The sequence below is a fragment of the Myxocyprinus asiaticus genome, chromosome 13, assembly GCF_019703515.2.
Source record: "Myxocyprinus asiaticus isolate MX2 ecotype Aquarium Trade chromosome 13, UBuf_Myxa_2, whole genome shotgun sequence".
In the NCBI taxonomy this organism is placed as follows: domain Eukaryota; kingdom Metazoa; phylum Chordata; class Actinopteri; order Cypriniformes; family Catostomidae; genus Myxocyprinus; species Myxocyprinus asiaticus.
The window spans coordinates 19,048,451-19,075,313 of record NC_059356.1 but is presented as its reverse complement, the minus strand read 5'-3'; the positions used below and the strand labels follow the sequence as shown (position 1 = coordinate 19,075,313).

At 37.2% G+C, this 26,863-nt stretch overlaps 2 protein-coding genes across 5 annotated transcripts in view; one reads left to right on the top strand and one right to left on the bottom strand.

Annotated features, from left to right (window-relative positions):
• Positions 1-5: 5 nt before the first annotated feature.
• Positions 6-20,451, bottom strand: LOC127450204 (transcription factor MafK-like). Of its 3 annotated transcripts, none has more exons than XM_051714081.1 (3): positions 8,294-8,626; positions 8,081-8,159; positions 6-4,010 (listed from the first exon to the last, which is right to left on the bottom strand). In XM_051714081.1, exons 2-3 carry the CDS (start codon positions 8,123-8,125, stop codon positions 3,582-3,584), a joined length of 474 nt encoding a protein of 157 aa, XP_051570041.1. In that variant the 5' UTR covers positions 8,126-8,159; positions 8,294-8,626; the 3' UTR covers positions 6-3,581. The 3 variants fall into 3 exon arrangements, with proteins under 3 accessions (XP_051570041.1, XP_051570039.1, XP_051570040.1); XM_051714079.1 differs by lacking the exon at positions 8,294-8,626 and adding an exon at positions 19,455-20,451 and having other exon boundaries at positions 7-4,010; XM_051714080.1 differs by lacking the exon at positions 8,294-8,626 and adding an exon at positions 19,455-20,451 and having other exon boundaries at positions 7-4,010; positions 8,081-8,155.
• A 4,189-nt stretch (positions 20,452-24,640) lies between these two features.
• Positions 24,641-26,863, top strand: part of LOC127450173 (integrator complex subunit 1-like) — a 56,249-nt gene continuing 54,026 nt past the window's right edge. For both annotated transcript variants that reach the window (XM_051714031.1, XM_051714030.1), the window contains exons 1-4: positions 24,641-24,704; positions 25,112-25,199; positions 25,301-25,579; positions 26,647-26,843. In XM_051714031.1, the coding sequence (XP_051569991.1) occupies positions 25,145-25,199; positions 25,301-25,579; positions 26,647-26,843 (531 nt within the window). In that variant the 5' untranslated portion in view covers positions 24,641-24,704; positions 25,112-25,144. The remainder of the gene's footprint in view (positions 24,705-25,111; positions 25,200-25,300; positions 25,580-26,646; positions 26,844-26,863) is intronic.

The window sequence follows — 26,863 nt, the reverse complement described above, 5'->3', positions numbered from 1 at the left end:
AATAAAACACAAAGATAATGTGAGAAAAAGCTTTATTTTAAAAGTATAAAACAAACACTGCAGACTTTGTACAGGAATAATTTACCACCTCATATTTAGCCAGAATGAAAAACAAACACACAAAAAAAAAAAAAAAAACAGTGTGATTTCATTTGTACATGAGGGATGTTCATGGAAGGAAAACAAAAGAATGAAATAATTTATATGTTGAAAATAAAACAAAATCAAAAATAAATATCAAAGTTCAATGTAATACAAGCAGATTAATGAAGAGAATCATGAATAATATTAATCTAAGCCTAAATTTTGCTGCCTTTCACGTCTGTATTTACAATGTGCCATTTCATATAGGCTAGAGCAGAACAATTACGCCTACAAGACCTATCAAACAGGCAAGTCTGTTCCACGTGGTTGCACATGAAAATAAGATTTTACAAAACAACCACACTCATTCATACAGTACTTAAAAAGATGACAAGTTTAATGTTAAAAGGCACTATCTTGAACTACAATTAACATGACTACTTCCCCAATACAGTTAGGTCTTTTCATTGACAAATATAAAGTAGTAATCTGGAGCAGCATACTTTATATGTCATGGAGTTTCTCTATGATTTTTATAGGCAAGTGTGTTTTAAAGAGCACTGGTTAAAATTCCTATGTGCGTTCATGGTAAATAGCTTTTAAGGACTGACAGAGCACAAATTATATACTTTGAAAAATAGATGTGTAAAATACAGAATAATTTATCCTATTCAGCCTAAAAGGCCACATACAGCATACGTAGAATAAAAAGACAGGAAAAAGTACCCACTTAGTTTAGAGACCATCTTCACCATCTAACCATGCTAGGAGAATCGTTTACTTCACTGTATTGTTTCAAAATAAGGAACTGTCCACAGGCATGATCTGACAACCAGAAGGTGTAAATTCATTTGATCTACAATGAAAATGAACTAAATAAACTGAAATGAAAAGAAAGCATATAGGTAGGTTATGGCTTTGGTGGCAGCTGAAATGAACAGTATAGCAAAGCAACAATGTCTCAATAGTCCAAGAAGAGATATAGCGGATCTTGGTGTCATCATCTGATCACAAGCATTATGAAAAATAAAGAAATAATAAAGATCACCACCAGATGTCAGTGTAAAGCACAGAAAGAGCTGTTTTGTCAAGTTTTCTATTGGAAGAGAGAGAGAAAAAAAAAAGCATTGTATACTTTGTCACTTTACACTCTTATTCCATAAAGAAGTGATATGTAGCACTTCCTTTCAAGGGAAAAAATGAATTCCAAAGAATTCTAATATTATGTATCACAGTTCTTAGAGGAACAGAGAATTTGGCCAGAATGTGACAAATGGGAAATTCTGGGATTTTTATCTCCTCTTAAAGGCATTTGTGGTCTAAGGGGAAAGTGAACACAGTCATTTGAAAACCCACACGTCTAACAAAAGAGGATATGCCAACCAAAGCTGTGGTCATATTTATAGAGCTGCACATCATGTGTAACTGCCAAGGACATGTACAGAAACAGACGGTTTGAAATGCTAAGGGTAAGTTTAACCATCCAAATCACCCTAAAACAATGCCATATAAATGACAAATACTGAAGTTACATGTTTTAAAAACCTGTACTGTCAGAATAAAAATCCACAAAAGCATCTCTATGAGTCAACACTAACATTCACCGTAAACACTAATAGTGTACTGAGATTATGTACATAGAGAAAATGAGAATATGGGTTTTAAGGCTAGACATTTGGGTGAGAAATGTAAGAAAAAACTAGATCTGAACTGAACTAAACACATCTGAACTAAATCAGTTAAATAAACCACTGATATTAAAGAGACAGTTAACAAGGTCACACCATTCTGAAGGTATTTCATGTCCTGGATACAAATAAAATATGAGACGGTGGAGAACATCAGATCTAGATTGGGGACAAAATAACATAAAACACTCATGGAAATATAAAAATAAGTGTGCTAAGAGCACAACAGGACCCCAGAGAGCTGGAACTGGCAGTGGGCTCAGCAGCACAATACCCCCTAATGCTTCCTGCAGTAGTGGAAGAGTTCACAAGAGGAGGAACAGTCATAGCCACTTAGGTAAGAGACAATCCTGATTTCAGCCATCAATTTACAAAGGATCAATTTAGAGAATAATTAAACAACAGAGCATAAATGCTATGCTATATGTGTTTTCAGAACATCCATCACAATTTTGCATCAGGACAGCAAGATTCTCCTTACCCAAGAGTCTGTGTCAAAATATCAAATATTTGCATTGTATATACTGTACATTTAATCAGGGTTACCAACACCGGCAGTGGCACCTTTCATGACTTAGCAGTAGGAATGCTTAATTCTGAGTAGACAGAAGTGGGCAGCTTAAATTTGACTTTTATTTGGTAAGCTTAAGGCTGTAACTCAGTTCTGTAATATACAGGTTATAATTGAACAGCATGTTGTTGTTTTTTTGTAAAGACAGCTCCTGTTATCACTATATCCAATATGGATTACCTACCATTTTTTATGGTGTCGTATAGAGCATGTTCAGGAAAAATAGTATATCTTTGAGATAACTGACAACACAGATGGGCTTCTTAGTAGACGTTATCATCAACACATTACACCTTGAGAATAATCGACTTTATACTAATCTCTCATAAAAGAAATATCACAAAAACACCATGAACTGCCCGTGGTGCCATTTCTGTCTAGAATATTTACATGCGCCAGTCTGCTTTGCAAGTGCTTCATAGTATTATACTGTAATTCAATAGTAAAATAAGTGCTGTTTTCCCCATTTAGAATTATTATGTTTAAACTGCTGACTATGAGAGGCTTGGCTAATTTCCCAATAGTTAATTTTCCCTGTTTTTATCAGTAATCAATGCTTCAGGAAAAGGATTGGTCCTTGATGTAGATAACATCATTCTAAACATTGGACTGTGTGAATCACACCTGGTTTAAACCAGAATCAAAATGTTGCATTTTACCGCTCTCTGGTCTTTCACAATCTTTGCTATCACTTTAAAGTAATGATTTATGAGACAACATATTCCATGATGTAAAATGACATCATGAACTGGGAAAATTTGCAATAATCTCCAAGTATTGATTATGTCCTCTAATGAGACAATACTTTATTCAGTTTCTAATGTCTATGCAATATGCCACAGGCATCAGAGGTGTTGGACCAGTGCTGCCATGGCAGATTAAATCAAGTACTATCTCACACTTTAACATGTGCTTATCTCTGCTAAGTCTCAGCCTGTGATGATGCGGAAAGAACGGCCAATGTACCCTGCCGGTGCCGGGAGTTTATAGCACAGTGCACAGACAATATAGAGTACATGTTTTTGTATGCGTGTGTGTTCTGTGTGTGTGTAAAACAAACATGGGGGGAAAAAATGGACGAAGTTTGCTGTAATCTCGCAGATTAATACCACCACTGACTCCTCTGAGTCTGATCACTGAGCTACCTCTCAGTGTGGGTCAGGTTGCGACCAATGGACCAGTCTAGTTTGAGAGCCGGATTGGACCAGAGGGAGCTGGGCAGGCACTGTCAACCAGCATTATGAAGGTGCCGAGAAGGGGGTGGAGCTGGGGCTGTGATTGGAAGACTTGACAATAGTGATGACGCTGGTAGTGGCCACCTTGCCGGTAGGCCCACGGGTGACAGTCCGGGCGAAGCACTGCAGGGCCTCGTACTTGGCACGAAGCGCGTCCAGCTCCAGCCGCATACTGGCGTTTTCACGGGCCAGCTTGTCCACTTCCTGTTGCAGCTCTGACTTTTGCCGTTCAAGCTCCTCCTTCTGCGTGACCCGCTTGATGCGGCAGCTGGCGGCATATCCGCGGTTCTTTAATGTGCGCCGCCGCTGCTTCAGCCGAACCACGTCTTCCTTGGTCAACCCACGCAGGTGCTGGTTGAGATCGCGCACCGACATGGCCACCAGCTCCTCATCACTGAGCGCCGGGGCATTCTCACCCACCTCCTTCTTTACCTGAACCATGGAATAAGACAGCAGAGAAATTAATTAACCCTTGAATTTCTAGGAATTTCACCAAACACTTTTACTGTACATACTCGGGTTTCTCAGGCACTTACTGAGTCTAAATAGAGGCACAACTTACATAATTTCAATAGTACACCCAAAAGACAATAGCCAATTCATCCTGCTCATGTTACACTTGCTATAGTTTACTTCCATGTTGTTTCTTCATCAAATAGCAATGTCAAATGTAAATCAAGTCAATAACTGAAACATCAGCACCACCTTGAGTAAGAAATAGCAAGTGTAAAATGTATGTGTACACACATATTGGATACTAATAATTCACCATTCACACAGAAAATCTATGTGATATAGTAGTCACTTGTATGAATATATTACTCTTGTAATAAAGAAATATATATCCTGTGATAGTAAACTTATATAGATATGAAATAATCATAAGAATAAGATTTATGGAAGTGCAAAAGATAAGGAAAAAAACAAAACAGTATTACATACCTAGGGTCTCTAATGACCCTATAAACTTTTGGTAGGCTACTTAAGCCATAATAAAAATTAGGGATGTGCCCAAAGCCAAATACCTTATTCGGAAAGGCACGAATAATGACTTCAAAATGAATAACGGATTCATCCAAATAATATAACAAATATTTGTTTGACTGATTATCCAAAAAGTACAAGGATAAAGCGACATTTTAAATAAATATATCCAAAATTACAACAAATTTATGAATCTGTGCAGCCAATAAAGTTTGCTAAAGTGCAAACTTTACGAATGAAAATGTGCACGATGTGATTTCAGATCGGATGGGTGCGGTCTCGACTCCGTTTGCGGTCTCTGTTAATTGTGCGCATCTGGAGCTTATCGAGTGTAACATTAACTAAGATACAACATCATATACACTTTCCACTTCTTGAAATTTCTTTGTTAATGTATCACACGATTCACACGTGATTCCCATGTATTTATTTATAGCCTTAGCCTGTACACGATGTTAAATTCCTGATCTGAAGTGATGATTTCACGTCTATCCGTCTCTTAAAGTTGACCACACCGGCGATTAAGGTAATTAACTGGTTAAGACTTTGTTCCAAAAAAAGTTAACATGCTCCATAATAGGGTTGCTCCAACACCAAAATTTTGGCTTCGGTACGATACCAGCCCTGGTACCTCGGTATCGATACCAACTCGATACCTGGGCAACAAATAAAAAATTAAAAAATTAAAAAAAAAAACTGATGTAACTGATGAAATTACACTTTGACTAAAAGAACTGCATAAAGTCTTAAAGATACAAATTATGCCTTTTCTTTTTGAATTTTTCTGGATTCCAAGTTAAATGTTTTAATTAAATGTTATGATCAAATTTTGTTTAATCACATACATACTGTACATCTTTAATCAAATGAAAATATAATCATTTTCAACAATATAGAGCCAATGATAATATTTCAATAATAATAATAATAAAATAATAATATATATAAATAATAATAATAATAATAATTATTATTATTATTATTATTTTTAAAAACAAACAAACAGAGCTTTACAGTATTAATGAAAACATTAAATGAAAACAGTCTGATTACCTGAGGCAAAAGGCTGCCATGGCTGAATCACAACATGCTGATATTCAGTACACTTGCTTATGTGATATTGCTTACAGATAATACTACTAATAATATAACCATTTAATATTATATTATTGTTATTATGAGTATTATTGCGACTACTTTGAAAACGGTCATTTGAGAGTTCACAGCTGTTTATACACTCAACACACTGCTCTGTGGCCCTGCAGATGGATACTATTGGACACACTGCATGAAACTCAAGCATTAGTAGTGCGCGCGTGTGCGTGTGCGTGTATAAAGGAGATGATGGAACAAGATGACGCCTCTCATTCATTCTGTGGCGTGCATGTGAGTGTATATTATTTCATTAAATGACATCCTTCTGCTGTTTAATGATTACACTTGTCCATATCGAGACTTTTTTTTTTATTACTTTCAAATAGTCTTTGATTTCATCTCAAAATTCTTACATTAAATTACATTTTGCTAATGGCAGCATACCTTAATATGGTACCGAAATGAACAACAAGATGATATCGTACTGTTTAAAAATTTACCGGTATACCGCGCAACCCTAATCCATAAAGGTTTAAATGCTCCATAGAGTATTCATCTATTAGGAATATTTCTCCTTATGTCAAACGAAGAAACTGAAACATGCTCCGTCTTTTTTTTATTTTTCTTTAAACTGTGCTAAATTTGAAAATGTTGTGTTCTTGAACTCTGGTAAGGCACTATATAAATGTAACGTTATTATTATTATTATATAACTAAATAATGGTCCTATTGTAAAAATTTCTGATAGACTTACGGGACTTTCACCTGTTTGTAGACTATATTGATTATATTTTAATTTATTTTAATGTTTGAATTTGTATTTATTATTCACTGCTAAATGTGTGCTTGACATTTCACATTTTGCTTGACACCTCATACCTCCAGAATAATGTTGTTATACATGCACAGACAAATGAAAATTCTGTTTCATGGAGATATTAATATCTGAAATACCAGGAGAAATCACAACATATTCCACAGTTAATGTAGCCTACAAATTCAGCTTCATCTGGTAAGAAAAAAAGTATATATAATAATATATACACCTGTGGCATATTGCATAGACATTAGAATAATAATAATAATAATTGTATAATAATAATAATAATAATTACTACTATTTTTATTATTATTATTATTATTATTAGGCTATTATTATGAAAAGGCCTATACAAGGCACATTTTATTAATAGAAACTATAAATGTAAAAGTAACACTTAAAAATGAGCGTTTCATTTAGTTCATTTAGACGGTTTAAGCCCTGTCCACACCCGGTTCTATCCGAAAACAGAGACAGATAATTTTGTCATTATAATTTTGTACAGATACAAATACAGATAATGGCTTCGCTGGACACCCCTAAAATATATATATATATATATATATATAGTACAAGTGCCTTGGTGGAAGAGTGGGGTAACATCTCACAGCAAGAACTGGCAAATCTGGTGCAGTCCATGAGGAGAAGATGCACTGCAGTACTTAATGCAGCTGGTGGCCACACCAGATACTGACTGTTACTTTTGATTTTGACTCCCCTTTGTTCAGGGACACATTATTCCCTTTCTGTTAGTCACATGTCTGTGAAACTTGTTCAGTTTATGTCTTAGTTGTTGAATCTTTTTATGTTCAGACAAATATTTACACGTTAAGTTTGCTGAAAATAAAAGCAGCTGAAAGTGAGAGGACGTTTCTTTCTTTGCTGAGTTATATATATATATTTATTTGCAATTTTGGCTTTTGTTTTTGTGCTACACTATTTATAAAAGAAAGGTTGAGGAATACAGATGTGTGGGCACCGGCACAGCTCCTAAAAACAGATGAAGTACAGGGGGTGGGATGAGGTCCGGGGTCCCTAAAGACCTGAGGTATGCATTAAAGGGTTAAAGTATTTTTGCTGTCATTGTTTCTACAAATCAAGAGAGAAAAAACTAAATATTTATTACCACACAAACTTGGTGGTATTATATAATTTAAAAACGTACAATTCACAACAACACAGAAGTGATACACAAACAATAAATAAACATAAGGAACAATAAATATAGAAATAATATTAATATAAACACATAGCCAAACAATAGTGAAAAAAATCAGTTGGTGTAGGTGCAAAAAGGGTGAAGTAATTGAAGTGAATTGTGTGGCATTATTAAAGTAGATTTTACGATTTAGTGAGATGACTACTGCAGAAATGTTGTGCAATCTATGTTCAATATTTTTGGAATATGGGATGTCATGTATGTTTGTAGGAGCAGTCATTCCGGGTTAGTTAGACTGCATGTGGAAAGAAACTATTCTTTTAAATTTGTGTTTGGATAATGTTTGGTTGGACAATAATAGTTATCTAGATCATGAAAGTTTTAGATAATGTCCTTTAAAGATATAGATCATATCATATATGAACATCATGGACATGGTCTTACCTTTAAAGCTTTGCCTGCTTTAAAATGAGTCGTCATGCCCTGCATACAAGCAGCTAGTCAGAACTCCTCAAAAATCTGTCTAAAAGAAAATGACAGAAAAAAATTAACACATATCACACCTACAAGGCAGAATTTAAAATCGTCGAACACTCTACCTGACTGTGTCAGATAACAATAGCCTATAAGAAAAACTGCTGAGTTAAATGAAGTTACCTAAAGCTACCACCAGAGGGCTGTACAACACTGCAGATTATTCGTCAAGACGAGGGTTACCCTGAATACTTGCTGATCTCCCGTTCTCATAATGTGGCTCACTAGACCGTTACAGAGTGCAATAATAGAAGCGGGCCGGCTCTCGGCATGAGGATTTTTCTGATCTCTCTTCTTAGCCGTTTGTGCAAAGCTATTTTCGCCGCCGCGCTATTTTTAAAAATTAAATTCTGAATGTTCGAGCTCATGGTCTCGAGACTCCCGCCATTACCAAATTAGAAAAATAGAAAAACCAGTGAGTAGCACACGCACTCCCGGGTCCCATTTCAGTCAGCGTCAGAATGCGTGAACTCTGTTCAAGACTGCTGCCATGGAGACACGGCAAATGGGTGTGGAGAGCACGTCACATCATGACAAAAAAAAATAAATAAAATAAATAAATAAATAAATAAAATATATATATAAACAAGCTTCATTCATAACCTCGCCACACAGTGGGGGCCCCTCTTAAAAAAAAAAAAAAAAAAAAAAACATCAAAGAACTCAAGTAGAGCACCCTGCAAGACTAGCTGAAACAATATAACCTAAATTATCTATCCATCCATCCTACCCTTATATACAGAGAAGTAGCATAGACCACACACAGAAGCCTTTTTAGAACATAAAATTGAGGGTGAAGTAAGTCAAGTCCGTTCTTTGCTGTTCAGTAAATGGAACATTCCAGGAGGCAGTCTGTCACATGGGAATAGTTTCCCTTATACAGTCACTGTTATATTTGAGCTTTTAGACAATGTACTTTATCAGGTTTAGAACTGTGGCTGAAAGACTGGATCCTGTTACACGAGGCTTTCCTGGCTCGTTTCATGTCCTTATTTAACTGTGCTTGTTATATTTAGCACAGTATGCTGACACAAAACTCCAGTTGCCGGTGACACAATTTTGAATGGAAACAACAACTCATTACAAAGGAAAATACTTGTGGAATGCCCAGTGAGACCTACGCTTTCACCTGCAACTATCTCTTGAGCGTGACTGTTCCTTTGGAATATTCATATTTTATTCCAGGATGAGAGATGCATTCCATTTGGAGCACATATCTTGTACAGATAGTCCCAGGTTCCTGCACTTCTCCAGTCAAGTCATCTGGCCCTAAACCATCTGCATATCAACCATTTTAAGTGATCACTGTCTTGGTGGGAATTCTTTGGAAATGGTTACATTAAGGATCTTTGACTGGTGAGCAGATTCACTGCCTTTGGCATGATTGGTATATTCTTAGTCATTCATTTGATTTGGTCTTAGTAAACCACACCGGACATGCATCAGTTGTTGATTTAAATGTTTCAGTTATGACAGGACAATAAAGTATACATTAGGTATGAACTGAGCAGTTGAAACCAAATACCACCATGAAAAAAAAAACAGTACTCAAGGCTTGATTCATACCATCTGGCCCTTGATGTGAGGACTACATTAGGGCCCCTCGATTCCTTTTGTTATAGTCAAACTGGCAGTAAGGAAACAATGCAATGTATATTCATGTTTAAAGAGTACAGTTAAAAGGTAAGTGAAGTTGAGTAAGCACGTATGATTTCTTTGAGCAATGTACTCTTTAAAGAATGTACAGAATCATTTGTATTTTTTCTGCCAATTATGGCATACAACTCTCCCTCTCTCAATTTTGAATCTGCACTTCCTGTCTTCATGTGTAAACATCTAAAACTGTATCACAAATAACACAAGGCCAGCTCTGACAAGAAGAACTTTCCTAGACAGCAAGTTGGCTCAGCATGCCTGCTTTTAAAATGGCTGTGACAGAGGAGACCCTGCTTTTCTTTCCAGGGAGGCCCATGAAATCAAGATAAAAAAAGAAATAAAAAAAAAATGCTTCCCGCTCCATTCATGGGGCCTCCAGCCTTTCAGCTCTTTCACACACGCACTTCCTTGAAATTCCTTCAGCACATGGTCCCCCTCTCTATGTGCACTAAGAACTGGGGTGAACTGACAGGGGCCCCTCTTTCCTGCTCAGCCCTCACAGAGAGGAAAAGCCCTAATGTCTCAAGGCCAGAGCCATGTTTTCATAGTTTCCTGGACACAATTTATGTATTGAGACAGCACCTTTGATGCTGAACATTTGATAGGCCATAAGAACACTAGACCTTTTATCATGGATAGGCCAGGAAAGCCAAAAATGAATCCATGTTACAGGGAAGGGCCCTGTGAAGGAACACAGAGAGTGCGAGAAGTGTGGATAACTGAGTAACATTCCACACGCATACTGAGTCTGAGAAAAGCAAGGGGCCCCACTTTCCATTTAGAGAGCTGCATACTTAATACTATGCATGATGTTCTTACTCCAAGACTATAATCTAAATATCAGCAGATTCACTCCACTTTATATTTAGTTCTACTTATTACAGTATATTTACAGCAACCACATTAAAGCTATAAATGCTATTTAAATGCATGTATCTAGCTAAAAAAAAAAAGAAAAAAAAAAGGAGTTGTGTACTGTCAACTAAATGAATCGATAAGATGCGTACAAAATGTAATGTGTGTTTCTTCAGCTTCTAGCCCTTTCATGTCCTATGGGTTGATTTTTATTTAAAACACACAGATTTCAACTTTTTTCTTTTTGTTATACAAAGGTCTCATTAAAACTGACTATGAAAATGTATCATGCCTTCATTTATTTTTGGTACAAGTGATGTTTGAAGAAAAAAAAAAGGTAAGAGTTAAATATGAAAGTAGCCTTAGCAAGACAAATAAATCGCCCATTTTATTTCAAAAATGTCAAAAATATCATTTCCACTAAGGAATACAGAATTGGAAATGACACTGTGGTGGGAATTTTCATGACTTTCAGGAAAATAACACCAAAAATGAAATTAATCTCCAGTGGTGCATGTACATACATGGTTGGACATTGTAAGTAGACAAATTAAAAATAAATTGGTGAAAAATGTTTTATTGAGACTTTCCAGAAGTGCCGAAGTTGAAGAAACAGCCATATATTTAATAAAATATATATCATATAAATTTTGTATATTAGATCAAATGTAATCTAGTCTACTACTCAAACATATTTGGTGATTTTTTTATTTATCTTTTTAATCTGAAGATTAATAGTAAAAAAAACTAAAAAAAACTAAGCCAGTAAGTAAATAGAGAATACCATTTTTTTTGGTAAAAACATGTCTGTGTTTATGTCGTTTTTTGACTGACTGGAATTAACTAGTGCTAAAAGTTATTGGCAAGTTACCCTTTTTTTTTCCTGCAAGCGTAGCATTTTGGTTGGAAAAGACAAAATGGATAAATCTGCTTGTGAATGCCTTGTGGTGAAGTCATTCAACATCGTTTCAAATATGTACTGAATAGTTACCTCATAAAATGGATGGAAGGGACAGATTTGGAAGTCCCAACATCCACATTCCTTCTGTGAGTCAAGCTAAGAATAAACAATAACAATACTGTGGAAAAAACTACTAACATCTGAGACTGAGGCAGCTTACTGTGGTTGAGTCGTCTTATTATTTAATATCTAACACAGAACCCTGATTTGAATTGCTGTATGGAATACGCAAGCACAAGCAGAACTGAAAATATTCAGGAATCACAAGGTGAAGCTGTTTATACATGGTGGCATCATGGGGATGTTGGTCATGGTGCTAAGCCCAGTAGCAATACAGACAACAACCTTTTAGTATTCACAGGGCAGATTCTATTGCAACATGATCACACGGGAAGTTGTCATGTTGCTACCGAATGTTCCTGTACCCTGACTTTGACCCCATTCTGCCAAGTTACTGACAAGCGCCATCTCCCATCAGACATTCTTGCATCATTTTAAATGTGTTTACCTTTTCATGAAACCAGGAAGTAATCACGTTAACATAATCAATGGAGAGCACAATTCAGATGTTGCAGTTACATTTTTGCTCCATTCAGTTTGGTTTAGGGTCTGGGCAGAGCCCTTTCTGACAATGTTGGTGCCTTAGGCGAGATCCCCATTGGCTAAAATAGCTCTATGGGCCATTCTGAAATACCGCAGTGAACCTTTGGTCATGGCAATCATTACCAAACACTTGCGTTATTTCACTGTCATTTATTTTTTCAGGATATTTAAAAAAATTTCATCTTTCTTTTATGCTAAAATTCAGTTGCTTAACATTGTGCTTAACACATGGTGAATTCTTGCTTAAATGCAGTGTCATTATGTTAATGTGTTGTGCTCATGATGGAGTGCTATCAGAAGCAATTAGGGCTGCAACGGTACATGTATCTGCGCTGAACCGAACGGATACAGGGCCTTCAGTACGGTACACACAGTCACACGAATAATTACATATCTTAGCATGCATGAAACCAATATTAAAACAACATATAACAAACAACACAAACCACGTAGAACTAAAAAGAAAAAAAGATTGCGGAGCAACACACGACCACACGAAACCAAAACTTAACAGAACAGAGTGCCACACTATACACTAGAAACTGTGGATCAGATAAATGCATGTAAAGTTTATACAAGCTAGCTCGCTATTTTTCCCAACTGTGATGGAACTAAACAAAATATAAATGTGAGACTTAAATAAGACAGAGATTGAAGACCCACCAACGCCTCTAAAATCTGTTGTTTGGGAGCATTATAGTTACGTACTAAACTACAGTAATACTGTGCATCGAATAGTGAACAGGACATAGGCTGTGTGTCGTCTCTGTTTCACCGAAGTCGGGTATGTCTCATGAAGCACATCTAACATGATGACTCATTTGCAGCGACATCATCTACTTGTGTCTCTTGAGCTTACAGAAGCAAGGCATAAACAGCCTGTGCAAGTTAGTCTCGCCACGGCATTCACGCAGCCTCTTGCTGCAAGTTCAGACAGAGCTAAAGTGATAATGAACACCATAGGAGTATTTATTGCTGCAGATATGTGACCATACTCAGCCGTCGAGAACACAGGATTTAAGCATCTGCTTAACGAGCTTGAGCCCCGTTATAAAGTTCCTACAAGAACGCATCAGCAATTCTGTGCCCGCTCTATATAAACAAGCACATGCTGTAATTGTCCAGCAGGGGACATTGTCAATCCTAACAGATCCACCCTTTCTCTGATAATGTGGATATTCTGATTTTGCTGAAAAAAAAAAAAAAAACACTTGAAAATTTAGTGATAATTTCAAGTGGTGAGTTGAAAGGAAAAAAGACAGAAATCTGCACTGCGAATGTCTTAATTTTGTTACAATAATTATAATTGCTCTTTTTTTACTTTTATTATTATGTTTTTTAACAATGTGTATATAAAAGGCTCTTAAGTTTTGTATTGTAATTTCATTGAAGAAATTACAGTTATGTCATACAGTGCAGTCATGTATAAATGAGCCTTCACAATAAGAATTTTTGCCCATCGGCTACTGTGTTTTCAAAATAAATAATTTAAAGAAGATTATTTGTTTTCACTACTGTACCAAACCATACCAAACCTTGACCCCAAAACCGAGGTATATACCGAACCATGAATTTTGTGTACTGTTGCAACCCTAGCAGCAATCATTGACATTAATGTGATGAAGTCTTCTTGTCGCAACTGCTGACATACCACCCAGTCACGCAACAAATGAGTAATAAAAAAAAACACATAAAATCCAATATGACCTTTCAGACTGACACATAAAAAATTCTGATTTTAATCGGATTTCAAACCACCTACAAAAAGGACGTTTCAAGAAAAATCGTATTTCATCTGTTTTATTCCTGTTCACAAAAAACTAAATAGATTTAAGTCTCTTTCATTTTACGAAATTGTGCCTCTGAAAGCTTTGACCTTTTTATGATGACACTCTGACACTTGATCCACTAGGTAAGCACGGTCACTCCCTTCCCCCTATCTCTGTCTATTTCCAGGTGCAGCGCCCACTAAAACCAGGGAGACTGGTTTCAGATACTGCAACCATAAAAGCATAACCTGATTGAATATTAAAAAAAAAAAAAAAAAATGCATTTGTGTTGACTGTATCACATCATTTAGCCTACAACTAAAAACAGCTCACTTTAGTTGCATTTCACCTGGAAACAGGAGCTCACACATCAACAACAATTTCAGCTTTAACCACTGGGGGCAGTGATTTGGATTTCGGTAAGTTCAATCTGATATTAGCTCAAGAACTTTCAACCTACTGTCGCCAAATTCAAAGATTATATTGTACATTAGTGTTAAAACTCATGATTTGGCAACCTCTCGGTTACCATGGAAAGGTATTATCAAGGTGTTCTGCCAAATATCACAACATTTTCCATATATTACAAACCATGATGTAAACTACAAAAAGTCTCAGCATCACATTACTTTTGTGTCAAGTAATTACTTACATGACATCTGATCTCAATAAACCAAACGAAGCAGATCATTACTAAACCTCTGGCCCATCCAAATAATGTTTGCCAAGTATTGCATGCTTTGGCTGTTACAGGGATGATGTTCTTTCTAGGTTCCCTGAGTAATATGGCTTGGTAACTGCATATTTATGCCTTGAAATTTTGCAAAAGAACCCATAAAGTACCTCCCCTCTTATGGAAATTGACGCCACCGTTTCCATGCGTTAAATGTGTGATTCTCTTGTTTTGACCACTTATGAAAGTTAGTGAATGTAGATAAGGCCCTAGGATAAGCCAGACAACACTTCAAAGCCATGTGTGCTTTTGTTCCCATGATTAATCGAGGGCTGGCTTGTCCTTGCAGTTTGTTTTCCTCTTTTCCTCCACTAGTTACACAGTTTGGGCTAAGCACCTAACAGACGTGCTTTCCCACTTCACATCGAGCTTCTACGTTCCTGTGAGTGAGCTGGAGAAGGCTTTGCTCAGACACTTGGCTATGTTTTTCCCAGAGAGGTGGAGAGCTCTGTTTCATTTGGATCCAGCCCACTCTATTCCACAGTGCAGAAGTGCTTTCACAGGGATATTATGTAAAGGAAATGGAGACCATAGCAGAGCCATGAGTCATGCTGTTTACTGGTAAGAGCAAGGACGATCGGCAGGGAATCACACCCTCCCGAACTGACGTTTCTTGGAAAATCCTGTTGTTTCGCGGGCTGAAAGAAAAGTATGTGGAACCTTGGGAACAGTTGGCAGGACCGCCGGAACTTTCTGCGGACTGGGCGGAGAGGTAGCTATAAGAGCAAAGCTCCTTTTCAACTGGGGAAGCAGGAATTCCAAAAAATGTCAAGTATGCACAAACCCACCCAGTATGTATAAAAGGGAAGCCAGTGCAATGGGTTAATAAGTAAAGAAGAGCAACAAGTATAATACCTGTGGAAAAAGTGTGGCACCAACTTAAAACCCACACCACTCTGTATTTAACACATATCTGACATAAAATCAGCTCTTCAAACTCCACCCTTAAGCAATTAAACATGTATGCCTAACTAAAGGTCTTCAACAAACAGGACAGACACGAGGATTTGTGCAACGCAATCGTAGACATATAAACATCCAGTTACTCAAATGAGCTCTTGAGAAACAAGTACCAGACAGCTCTTCCACAGATCTGACCACAGTGTGGTGAGTTCACTCCTCTCTTATCCAGAAACTGGTGAATGGGCAGCAGGAAAAGGGCAGGGTGCAGCTTTGTGGTCCAGACATCCCTATTGCCTCTCTTGCTTTTCCAACATACCCTATTCTTCTACTTCTTAAGTGTCACACATTATTTTCTCTGGCATGATCAAACTATTTAATCACAATATTTCTGGGAGCAACACAGTGAACCAGCATTTCTTTAAATTCAAATCAATAAGACTTTGATTCATGCAGCCTGATCTCAAATTACATTGCAAACTGACATTACATGGTTTATTACACATATCGCAGCAGTTCCATGGTGAAATGTCTACTGAGTGGCACTAAAAGTAAGTTAAATGTTCTCCCAAACAGATGAGGTTTTTAAGGTTAACGCTCTGAGTTTTAAATCAACAAAACCTAAAAACTTAAAATAAAACCTAGGCTAGGCCTAAACCATAAACCTAGGCTAATCGATAGTATCATAAACGCAAATGTGAGATGAAAAACGCAACCACATCATTTTGTGGTGCGTCTATGACACTTCTGGCTCAAGTGTCGACTTGCGTGCTCTTCAGGACTCGTACCCAGGTCCTTTGCACTGCAGGTTCAACACTCCATCAGTTGAGCTAACACACAATTTGATGGCGCCTGTACAAACTTGTAAATGTCCTTGGTTATGTAGCCTAATGGACACATTAAAATGTATGGCCTGATGGGGTCTGGGTAGCTCAGTGGTAAAGACGCTGGCTACCACCCCTGGAGTTCACTAGTTCAAATCCCAGAGCGTGCTGAGTGACTCAAGCCAGGTCTCCTAAGCAACCAAATTGGCCCAGTTGCTAGGGAGGGTAGAGTCACATGGGGTGCTATAATGTGGTTCGTTCCCGGTGAGGCGCGTGGTGAGTTGAGCGTGGATGCCGCGATGGATGGCGTGAAGCCTCCACACGTGCTATGTCTCCGTGGCAACACGCTCAACAAGCCACGTGATAAGATGCACGGGTTGACAGTCTCAGATGCTGAGGCAACTGTGATTCCCACCTGGATTGAGGCGAGTCACTGTGTGACCACGAGGACTTAAAAGTGCATTGGGCATTCCAAATTGGGTAAAAAATAAAAAAATAAAAATAAAATTTATAATAATAATAATAATAATAAAATGTATCTCCTGACAAGTTATGCTACAGTAAAAGTGTTTTGATAAGATAGCATTGTGTGAGGAGTATGGTGAAAAGTGATTATAAACTGATCATCTGCCCTTTTACTTGAAAGTGAATAAAAGTTATATCTTTGTTGTCGCACCTCTAGGGTTCATTTCACCAGGAAACTGCTTGTGTACAGCAAGCCAAGTAAAAATTTGCAAAAATGTAGGTACAGTAATGTGACTTTATTATGAGACCAGATTGGATTCATGATGACTGGTCGAGACATGACGCTCAAACAGAAAGCAACAGGCGCACTTGTCATTGTGAATTGGGTTTGGAGTTCCCCTGTTTCATTTTGAGTCACTGAATCACAAACTACCGCTGTCTCATTCACTTTCAAAACCCAATGCCTTAACCACAAAGAGTACTGTACAAGTCTGTTCCGCTTCTCTGAATGCGCCAGTTAAACCACAGCATTTTTTCACCACTAATTTTGGATTATGCTATCTTTAGAGGTGTGAAGTACACGATACTACAGCAATACACATAGGAAACCAGATCAAAAGTAACTCCAACTCAAATTTGGCATCATGTGATCAGTATAACACCAACATCAGGAACTGTTTACTCACAGAGCATTGCTTAGTGACAGGACACAAATGTCTGCCCCTTCTACTGACCGTCCCACATGTGTGTCTCATGATAGTGCAGTACTTCCCCTGGGTTTCTAAATCCAGCGAGCAGACAACGTGCTACATGTGGGAGGCCATCACCGCAGATACCTCAGCAACTCTGAGTCAGACCACCCCTCCGAAGAGGTCACACAATCCCACATACAGTTTGAAAAAGGAAACATTGCAAGGTTGCCCTCCTCCAAGATTTTCCACACAACATGGGACAAAGGTCATGACAGTATACTTCTCATTCTGGAGACTCTGTGCTATTCTCTCTCTATGCTGTTCTTCATAGTACACTCTTAAATCGATGGAACATATGGAAGCCCAATTTAATCTGGCCCCCAGCAACTGGTTGAGCATTTGCATCTCAGATTCAGTGCAACGACAAGCATTCCAACCAATACAATATCCCCTTAGCTCCACACACAGGGCGCTTCCAGGGCAATGCCTGGTGCTGATCTAGCAGTTCAGTGTCAACATTTGATCTTCTGCTGACTCTGAAAACACAAAGCCAAATTATCAGAGTTGACCAAAGCGGTCCCTCACAAGTGAACAACGGTCTTTTTATATTCTCCTTAAATGGTCATGTGGTGTCACACCAAATATAGTTCAACGCATACTCCATTGAGCACAGGATTAAAATGCAGTCCTCTAATTACACAAAAGGGACTGACTTTAATTTGCTTTTATCACTTTAAATTGGTTCAGGACAGCTATTTTATCATCCATTGTGGAAATGAATCACATTATCCAGTTATGACAAATTTTTCCTGTGAGGGCGTAGCTCTAGTGTTAATCTGCCAGAATAAAGTGGACAGAATCATTGGTAAACCGTCTGTACTTAAAGATTTCCAATCACCCACACATAAGTATGAGAAAGTGATATGCATTTCATGTTGTTGTTTGTAGGTGCTCTTCTCTTTTCCATTTCTAAATTATGATCATCAGGTCTTCTTTACTGGCCTAGTGTTTGGTAGACTTGGAGAAAAAGCCTTTGACCTATATGCTGCAATATTATGATATATTATTTATTCGATAAGCATGCGCTTTTGTAATGCACTATGATAACACACATATCCCGCGCAGTTATAAAGGCAGTTACAGCGATATGCACAGCACAAGAGCTACTTCAAGCCTAAAAGTAAATATTCCGCACACAGTGCGCGTTCACGGCGCCATGCACTGAGGATCTGACATAACGTCACCCTATTCTTGAATCCTCGTGTTGTTAAAGAGCACGAGAAAACGGAATCGTTCCGCGCGGCTCGTGAGACCTCTTGACGTTATTTCTTCCACTACTGGTCGACTAACACAAGTGCCATTTGTCCAAGAATTTCTAAATGCACACCACGTGTTAATTCCTTGTGTCGTGATATCAATTCGTTTGAAATGTGAGCAAATATAACAAACTTCCAATTTAAGCAACATTAAAGACTTTCGTAATGAAATGTCTTGCCGTTTAAAAAGCAGAAAATAAGAAGCTGTAGCTATTTGTAGGCGTAATCCTGTTGTCAAGTTGCAACACGTGTCTACGAGACTGACACATTTTTGTTTTTACAATCAAACGTTTCACAGATTACATAACCGCGCATGTTTCTTTTCTGTATTAATTGTAATTTCTTATTAAACTTTTGCAGTTTTAAAGAAAAAAAATATTTTAAGCAATACTTGATTCGACTGGGTAAATATGACGGATAGGCTGAATGCTTATCCTCCGTCATCGTGAGAACATCAGCAATTTCGAGAGGAATTTCAAAACATCTCCCAGAAAAGCTCGTACACTTTACCTTGTGTGAACGCGGAATTTCAGTCGGGAGTGCGCAGATAGCTGAGAAGTGTCCGGGAATCAACAGGTTGAGCCTTGTCTCGGTCAGAATACGCGTCCTGCAATCGAAGCGAAATGTTTCGCTGAACTAAATTAACTACAAAACAACAACATTGTATCAACATTCCACTCGCTGCTTCCGCAAGCACTGACGTCACCGATTCCTCGTGACCGCCCCCTCCATTCATGAAAATAACTTCATGCTGACGTCCGCCAGGCGGGAAACCAGGGGAGGCCAGAAATAGACGCAACTGGTGAACACTTTTGGGGAGTTTTTATTATTATTATCATCATCATCCTATTGAAAATGAGAAATTAACTGAATATTGGTCAAATGATATGTACAAGAAACATGCACTAAAGAGTTATTTCAGCTATTTCTGAAGCTAGACATACACAAAGTCCCAAAGTTGTGTGTCAGTCTCCCAAAATAAACTTGCGGTATGACTAGTCTGTTATCAGAGCTCATTTACACCCATTTACTTAATTGTGGTATATCTGTAAACGTCTATGACAATCATAAATTGCTGTGTCGCACATATCTAGGAAAGGAATGAACGGCGCCATCTGTCTCTCAGAAAAAGTTTGCTCAGTCCTCCCAGTTGTTGCAAATCAGCTTACGAAGCAGTTGCAAACACCTGTTACAATGGCCATGGTCACACCTAATTTAGGTCCACATGGAAGGCAACTGCTGTGTCAAAGTGGCAGTGAGCTTGTCATTCTGGATCCTTTGATTATTCCTATGCATATATCTCTAGCCAATGATTTTGGAAACCGATTAAATTGCAAATGGCACAGCATTGCCACCGGGTATTTGTGTGTATGTGGAAGAAACAAGTAAATACACAGAAATATTTGAACAAAAAGAATCTAAATTTGAACCTTTTTTTTTATTATTGTTATTATTCTGAATCTGAAAATCTTATTTTAAGTAATAAAAAAATCAACCAAGGGTGAAATAATACTTATGCAAACAAAAGTAAACTTAGAGGTATGTTTTTTTTATTTATTTATTTATTTTTATTTTTTATTTTTTTTGGATTTTAAAATTTTCATATTTACATGTTTATTTTTTAAGAATAAGTATGTGGAATTATTATTATTTGTTTGTTTGTTTGTTTGTTTATGTAGCAGATTCTAGCTGTGTGACTCAACACAAAAAATAAAAATGTTTTATTATGAGGAGTATATGAGTTTAATGATATAAATGTTTAGGCTTTTGGGCTCTTGATTCTTTAATGCCCAGAAGTCTGGGTCTTTTATTATATTCCCTGATCTGTATCAACAGTGTATTGAGTGCAGACAAATATTCAATATGACAACTGAAAACATCATGCTTTTTGTTTGCATGAAATCTTTAATAAACTTTGCTGAGCTATTCACTGAGCATAGATAATAAAATTGTTTAGTTTAAGCTTTATATTGAAACAAAAGCACAAAATAATGTATGGAAAGCTCTAAAGGTAGTTATTTAAATGTTTAAATTAACCCTCATAATGTCTTAAGGTTATTTTTGACCCAGGACAGGTAAAGAATAAGTTATAAATACCAAATAGTTTTTGGTATTCTAACCAAATATTGTGACTTTGTCAAGACCATCCAAACAACCGAACGGAAAAAGAAAAGAAAATATTTTTTAAGAGAAATAACAATTTAAAACAAATATTTGCTTCCATTGTCTTAATGAGTCCATTTTGACCCAAATGGGAAGAACCAGTTGTCACCTTTCATCTTCAGACGTTGGATGTTTTACAGCTTTAAATTGTTTTTTGTACACCTAATTTGACCTAAAAATATTTCAGATTATCTCAGATTTAGCCCCTAGCTCCTTATTGTTCTCTAGATCCCCCACCTGCTTCACTGGGTGCTGCATCTTTCCCACAAATTGCAGACAAATTTCCTCTCAAACAGGGTTCGTGCACACATGCACAGTTTTTAACAGGTAATGTGTAAGTAAATAGGATTACTAACATTATTTTATATAATAGAGTTCAATGGGGCTAAAGGCCCCCCAGTGGTAAAAGACCTATTGGATGTTATTTTCTCTGTGATGGCAAAAATAACTAATACGGTACCTTCTTAAACCCTTGTAAAACTGCAACAAATTGTTTGATATTAGTGGGAAGGATTGGATGAGTTGCAATGGACGTGCAAAGTGGACCCATCTTGAAGGCTGGAAAAGACAATAGAGATTCATTTGTGTAAGAGACATTTGCTTAAATGTCACACTAAAATGTACACTGTTGATTATCTACAAGCAGTGTCAGTCGGAAATTGTTGTAATATAGTTGAGATATAATAAAATGCCCAAAGTGATCAAAATAAAGGAAAATTGAGACATCCTTGGCCAATGATTGCCAAGTTTTGAAACTTTTCTTTAAAAATTATTTTACTCCAATAATATTCAAATTATATCTACTTTTTCCACTATCATTATACACTTTGGGACCTCAATAAAACAGATTTTTGTTAAGGGTGATTTAGTGCCATTTTACACTAATCGAGAATTTATGATGAATTTATTTTGAATGGTTTTCAATAAATTTTTTCTGTCTTTTACTCTCTCTCTCTCTCTCTCTCTCTCTCGCTCTCTCTCTCTCTCTTTATCCTTTGTTAAGGCTGCAAAGCACCATTCATCTTTATATATGCACACCTCTGTTTGTTGTAAAAAGAAAAAAAAAGAGAGAAAAAGAGCTCAAATAACACAAAAGAAGTGATGGAAAGACATTCTGCTTCCTGTGGGATTCCTGTGGGACTTGTGGGAAACCGCCATGTGGAAGTCAAAAGAAAGGAGAAATCTTTTAAGTGGAAACACATCCTCAATTTCTCAAGATCATGTCGGCATAAACTAAACATTGGACTTAGCTGTTTTAATCTTCCAAGACTAAAAATATACTTAAACCGTGTTAATTCATCATCTCCACATGCATGACAGATAATTAAAATCGGTCAGTGACTTGTTAACAGTATTGAACCAATTAATTGCGAGGTAGAGTCCAGATTAGCACATTAAATTATCTTGTTAAATTGTGAAATCTAATGATTTACTTACTAATCAGAAATGGATATAGTGTTTTTTTTTTTTTTTTTTTTTCTTTTTTTTGCAGAATACTTCTGCAGGTTTTAAGCTTCCACTGTGATACTGGATTTATATTTAGAGCAGTGACAAAGCATGTCACTGATATCATCAAAATATGTTTCATGAAAAAATAAATAATACTTTATGTAACAAGTGGGCAGTTTGTTTGGCAAAAGAATTGAGTCCTAGTGAGCAAGTTGATCAGTTGTAGGAAAATACAGGGGAACTACTTTTAAAGTTCATCACAACTCTCTACTCAGCAAATCTGTTTTGAGTAGGCTTGTGTTTTCTGGGAAATGTGATATTTTGTTCCACTCACAACATTTTAGGAGAGGCATGCATGTTTTACAAAGGATATCTGGAAGACTGTCAAAAGCAGCCAGTTAATTGTCAAAGGAGTATGATTTTGACAATACTTACAGCAACCAGGCACATATGTGTATTTTCTCCATTGAGGTCAGATTACATGCACATGTTGTTTCTATCGAGTACCTTACAGTGTGCTCTGTGGTGTTCCTTTCTGGGTGAAAGTTCTGTTTTCTTTTGTCTGGCAGGCACTGAAATGTCTGTTTCCATGCCTGACATCATTCTTAATGTGAAGATTCTTGGAAACATTATTCCTTGTAGTGCCCAAAGGCTCCATAGTAACAGTGGCACCCAGGGATATATCTAATCACCCCAAGTAGGATATGTGGTTTAAAAGACAAATAGTTTCAGACACTTTGATGCTAAGTCAGGGATAAACTATCAATGGGCCAATATTGCCATAAAATAAGTAAATAAATGAATAAGATATTCACATTTCCCCACTTAAACCTTTGCATCATGTAAACAATATTCAGGCAAACATCCCTTTAAAGGGGTAGTTCACCTAAAAAGTAAAATTCTCTCATCATTTACTCACCCTCATGCCATACCAGATGTGTATGACTTTCTTTCTTCTGCAGAACACAAACAAAGATTTTTAGAAGAATATTTCAGCTCTGTAGTTCCATACAATGCAAGTGAATGGTGACCAACATTTTGAAGCTCCAAAAAGCACATATAGCCATCATAAAAGTAATTCATAAGACTCCAGTGGTTTAATCTATGTCTTCTGAAGTGATTTGATAGGTGTGGGTGCGAAACAGATCGATATTTAAGTCTTTTTTTACTATAAATACATCTCCCTGCCCAGTAGGTAATGATGTGCATGAAGATTGCGAATAGCCAAAAAAGAAAAGAAGAATGTGGAAGTGAAAGTGGGGATTTAAAGTAAAAAAGGGACATTGATCTGTTTTGCTCCCACAATTAAAATATTGCTTCTGAAGACATGGATTAAACCACTGGAGTCGTATGGATTACTTTTATGCTGCCTTTATGTGCTTTTTGCAGCTTAAAATTTCTGGTCACCATTCACTTGCATTGTATGGACCTACAGAGCTGAAATATTCTTCTAAAAATCTTCATTTGTGTTCTGCTGAAGAAAGAAAGTCATACGCATCTGGGATGACATGTGGGTGATTAAAAGATGAGATAATTTTCATTTTTGAGTGAACTATCCCTTTAAGTCCCAGATGACCATGGTGCAATAAAAAATTATCACAAGATCTATGAAAGCTGTTAATGAATAAGGCTTCCATGACTCATGACTTGTATGATAAATGTGTCTTAAATGCCAAGTGCTTTCAACATTCCCAGTGTTGTAATGAGTCAAATAGTTGTGAGGAGCATTGAAGAATCTCAAACTATTACTCATACAATCACAGAGATGTATTTTCCATGTCCTCAAATGTCATAGAAGACTGAAATCACAACCTTGTCCTCTTAAATAAGGGTTTTCAAACTGGGGTCTGATCTAACATTAGTCTAATATTGGGTATAAAAAGACGTGATAAATGGGTATTTACACATGAAAATATATAGCAGGCTTTTCATTTTAGGAAGGGGGTCCCTTGCAAGAATATCATCACATTTGTGGGTCCTTGGCATCGTAAAGTTAGAAAACCCTTGCTCTAAATGCCCAGTGAGTGGAACTTCAGCACTGTAAGTGGCGCAGTGGAGCTCAGCACGCTTAGCACACTCGCCCAGTGGGCAGAAGAAGAGAAACACTGTACACGGCTAATCATGTAGCAGCGCCTTTGAAAACCCGAGGTAGTTTAAATAAATTCTTATTTTGCAGTTTGTATAGAAGTCTTATAAAAGTGTTATACTGTTAGTCTCTGCGAAAGACGTTATTTCTAAGTCTGTTTTTTCTGCTAATGTTTGATGTCTTTCCTTTGCCAAGAATTTAGCTGCCAAGATTGTATACAAAAACACTTATCAGATATAGCTTTCACATAAATACACATAAAATGTTAACATAGAGTTAAATAAGAGGTCTTTATGGCCATACATCGTACATTTTGTTTTATCATCCTTTATAAAGAATGTTATCAGCTCCAAGTGGGCCATTTAAACAAAAATTTCAGCTTTTATTGTTTACCTGAGTGCAACTTCTGTAAAAGTGTGATGATATCATAATAAGTCCTCTATTATAATGATATTTATATCTCTTACAGTTTCAAAACGTTTAAATTTGAAATTGTGTCACAATGAATCGACCAAAGCCAACAAGCATCAGGCGCCCAAGTAGTGCCAAACCATCAGGTAAGAACTGAAGCACTAAATATGGAAAGTCTACAATCACATTCCTAATAAAAAGTTCCGACATGCCTTTACAACGATGTCCCTGTGTGATGTCCCACAAGGTCACCCACCTCCGGGAGATTTCATTGCCCTCGGGGCGAAGAGTCAGAGCAGTGAGCCGAAAGCAAACCCTGCTCTCCTGAAGCCGGTGTCGACAGGTTTGCCTCCGGACCGCAAGAGAGAAGCTTCTTCAACTCTGCCCTCTTCATCGGGCCTGTCCAAACGACCAAAGCACTCCTCTACTCCTCCCAGTGCACTCTCACGTCTGGCTGAGGTGGCTGCTGTTGACAAGAGATCAATATCCCCCTCCATCAAAGAGCCATCTGTGGTTCCTATTGAGGGTGAGATTAATATCTAAAAAAAAAAAAGTCCTGTCTAGGGTTATGACAGTACCAAAATTTCAGTAGTGCATACATGTACACGAGAAATGTCATGATTCTTCTATTTCGTTACCACAGCAAAAACGTATATGCTATTGAATATACTCCTTTATTTGTAAAGACAAATATAAACAAATACAATTAAAATAGCATGTAGCCTTTAAGTATTTTGCAATTATGTGAACATTGCTTCAAATTTAAGTAATTATTCTAGACAGGTAAACAGTCATTAGTAAAATAAAGAACAAAGAAACAAATTACAAGCAAAAGAAAAAAGCTACAAATTATACAAAGTTATCAAATTGCAGTATCCCGTATTCTTGTAAACATTATGAAATTGAAACCTAATTTACAGGTCCGATATTAATATGTATATACAATTTTATTTACATTCACTTAAGTCATAACAGTCTCACTGGCTATGTTTACATGCACCCTCATAATGCGATTACAATGCGATTAAGGCAATACTGCGATTAAACTGTTGCTCATGGAAACACAATATTGCGATTATGCTAATGATAATCACAGTAAGATATGTGGAGTACTTCTATTTTAATCGCTTTATCCTGGCATGTAAATGCTTTAATCGCATTTCTTCCACTCTGACCAAAGTGCGCCTGCGCCAGTGCTGCAGATGGATGATGTTATGCTCAAGCACATGTTCAAAAACATCACGAAACAGAAGCTGCACTTACATTTCAGCTTCACGCAAAATGGCAGTTTCTTGCACTGACAGGCATTTTTGACCAAGATGTTCATTTGACCCTTCATGCACACTGTACTGTGAGTGGTGTTCACAGGGCATGCACACAAATACACATGTCAGAGTTCGAAAGCAAGTACCTGTAAGTCAGACCGCTTGGAATTTCGAATTCAGTCGATACTCGGTACTTGCGATGCTGTGAAAGGACTGGGTACAGAAGTACGGTTATTTTGACAGCCCTAGTCCAATAGAGTTTAGTGAAATACCTTGTTTTTACCCATAATGTGAATTATAATGTGATCAATGTTTGCTTGTGTTGCAGTCTCCCCTGCCGTTCTTCTGGATGAGATTGAGGCAGCGGAAGCAGAAGGCAATGACGACCGTATTGAGGGTGTGCTCTGCGGGGCCGTCAAACAACTGAAGATGAACCGGGCCAAGCCTGACATGACCCTCTACCTCAGCCTCATGTTTCTGGCTAAAATCAAACCTAATGTCTTTGCCACTGAGGGTGTTATAGAGGTAGAGAGCATCTGTATTTG

What these genes read in the sequence shown, in the direction of transcription:
- LOC127450204 (XM_051714079.1), bottom strand. Translation starts at nt 8,125, where the DNA reads ATGCAGGGCATGACGACTCATTTTAAAGCAGGCAAAGCTTTAAAG. An exon ending in AAGCAGGCAAAGCTTTAAAG is followed by an intron (nt 4,011 to 8,080) that starts GTAAGACCATGT and finishes TCCATGGTTCAG; the next exon opens with GTAAAGAAGGAGGTGGGTGA.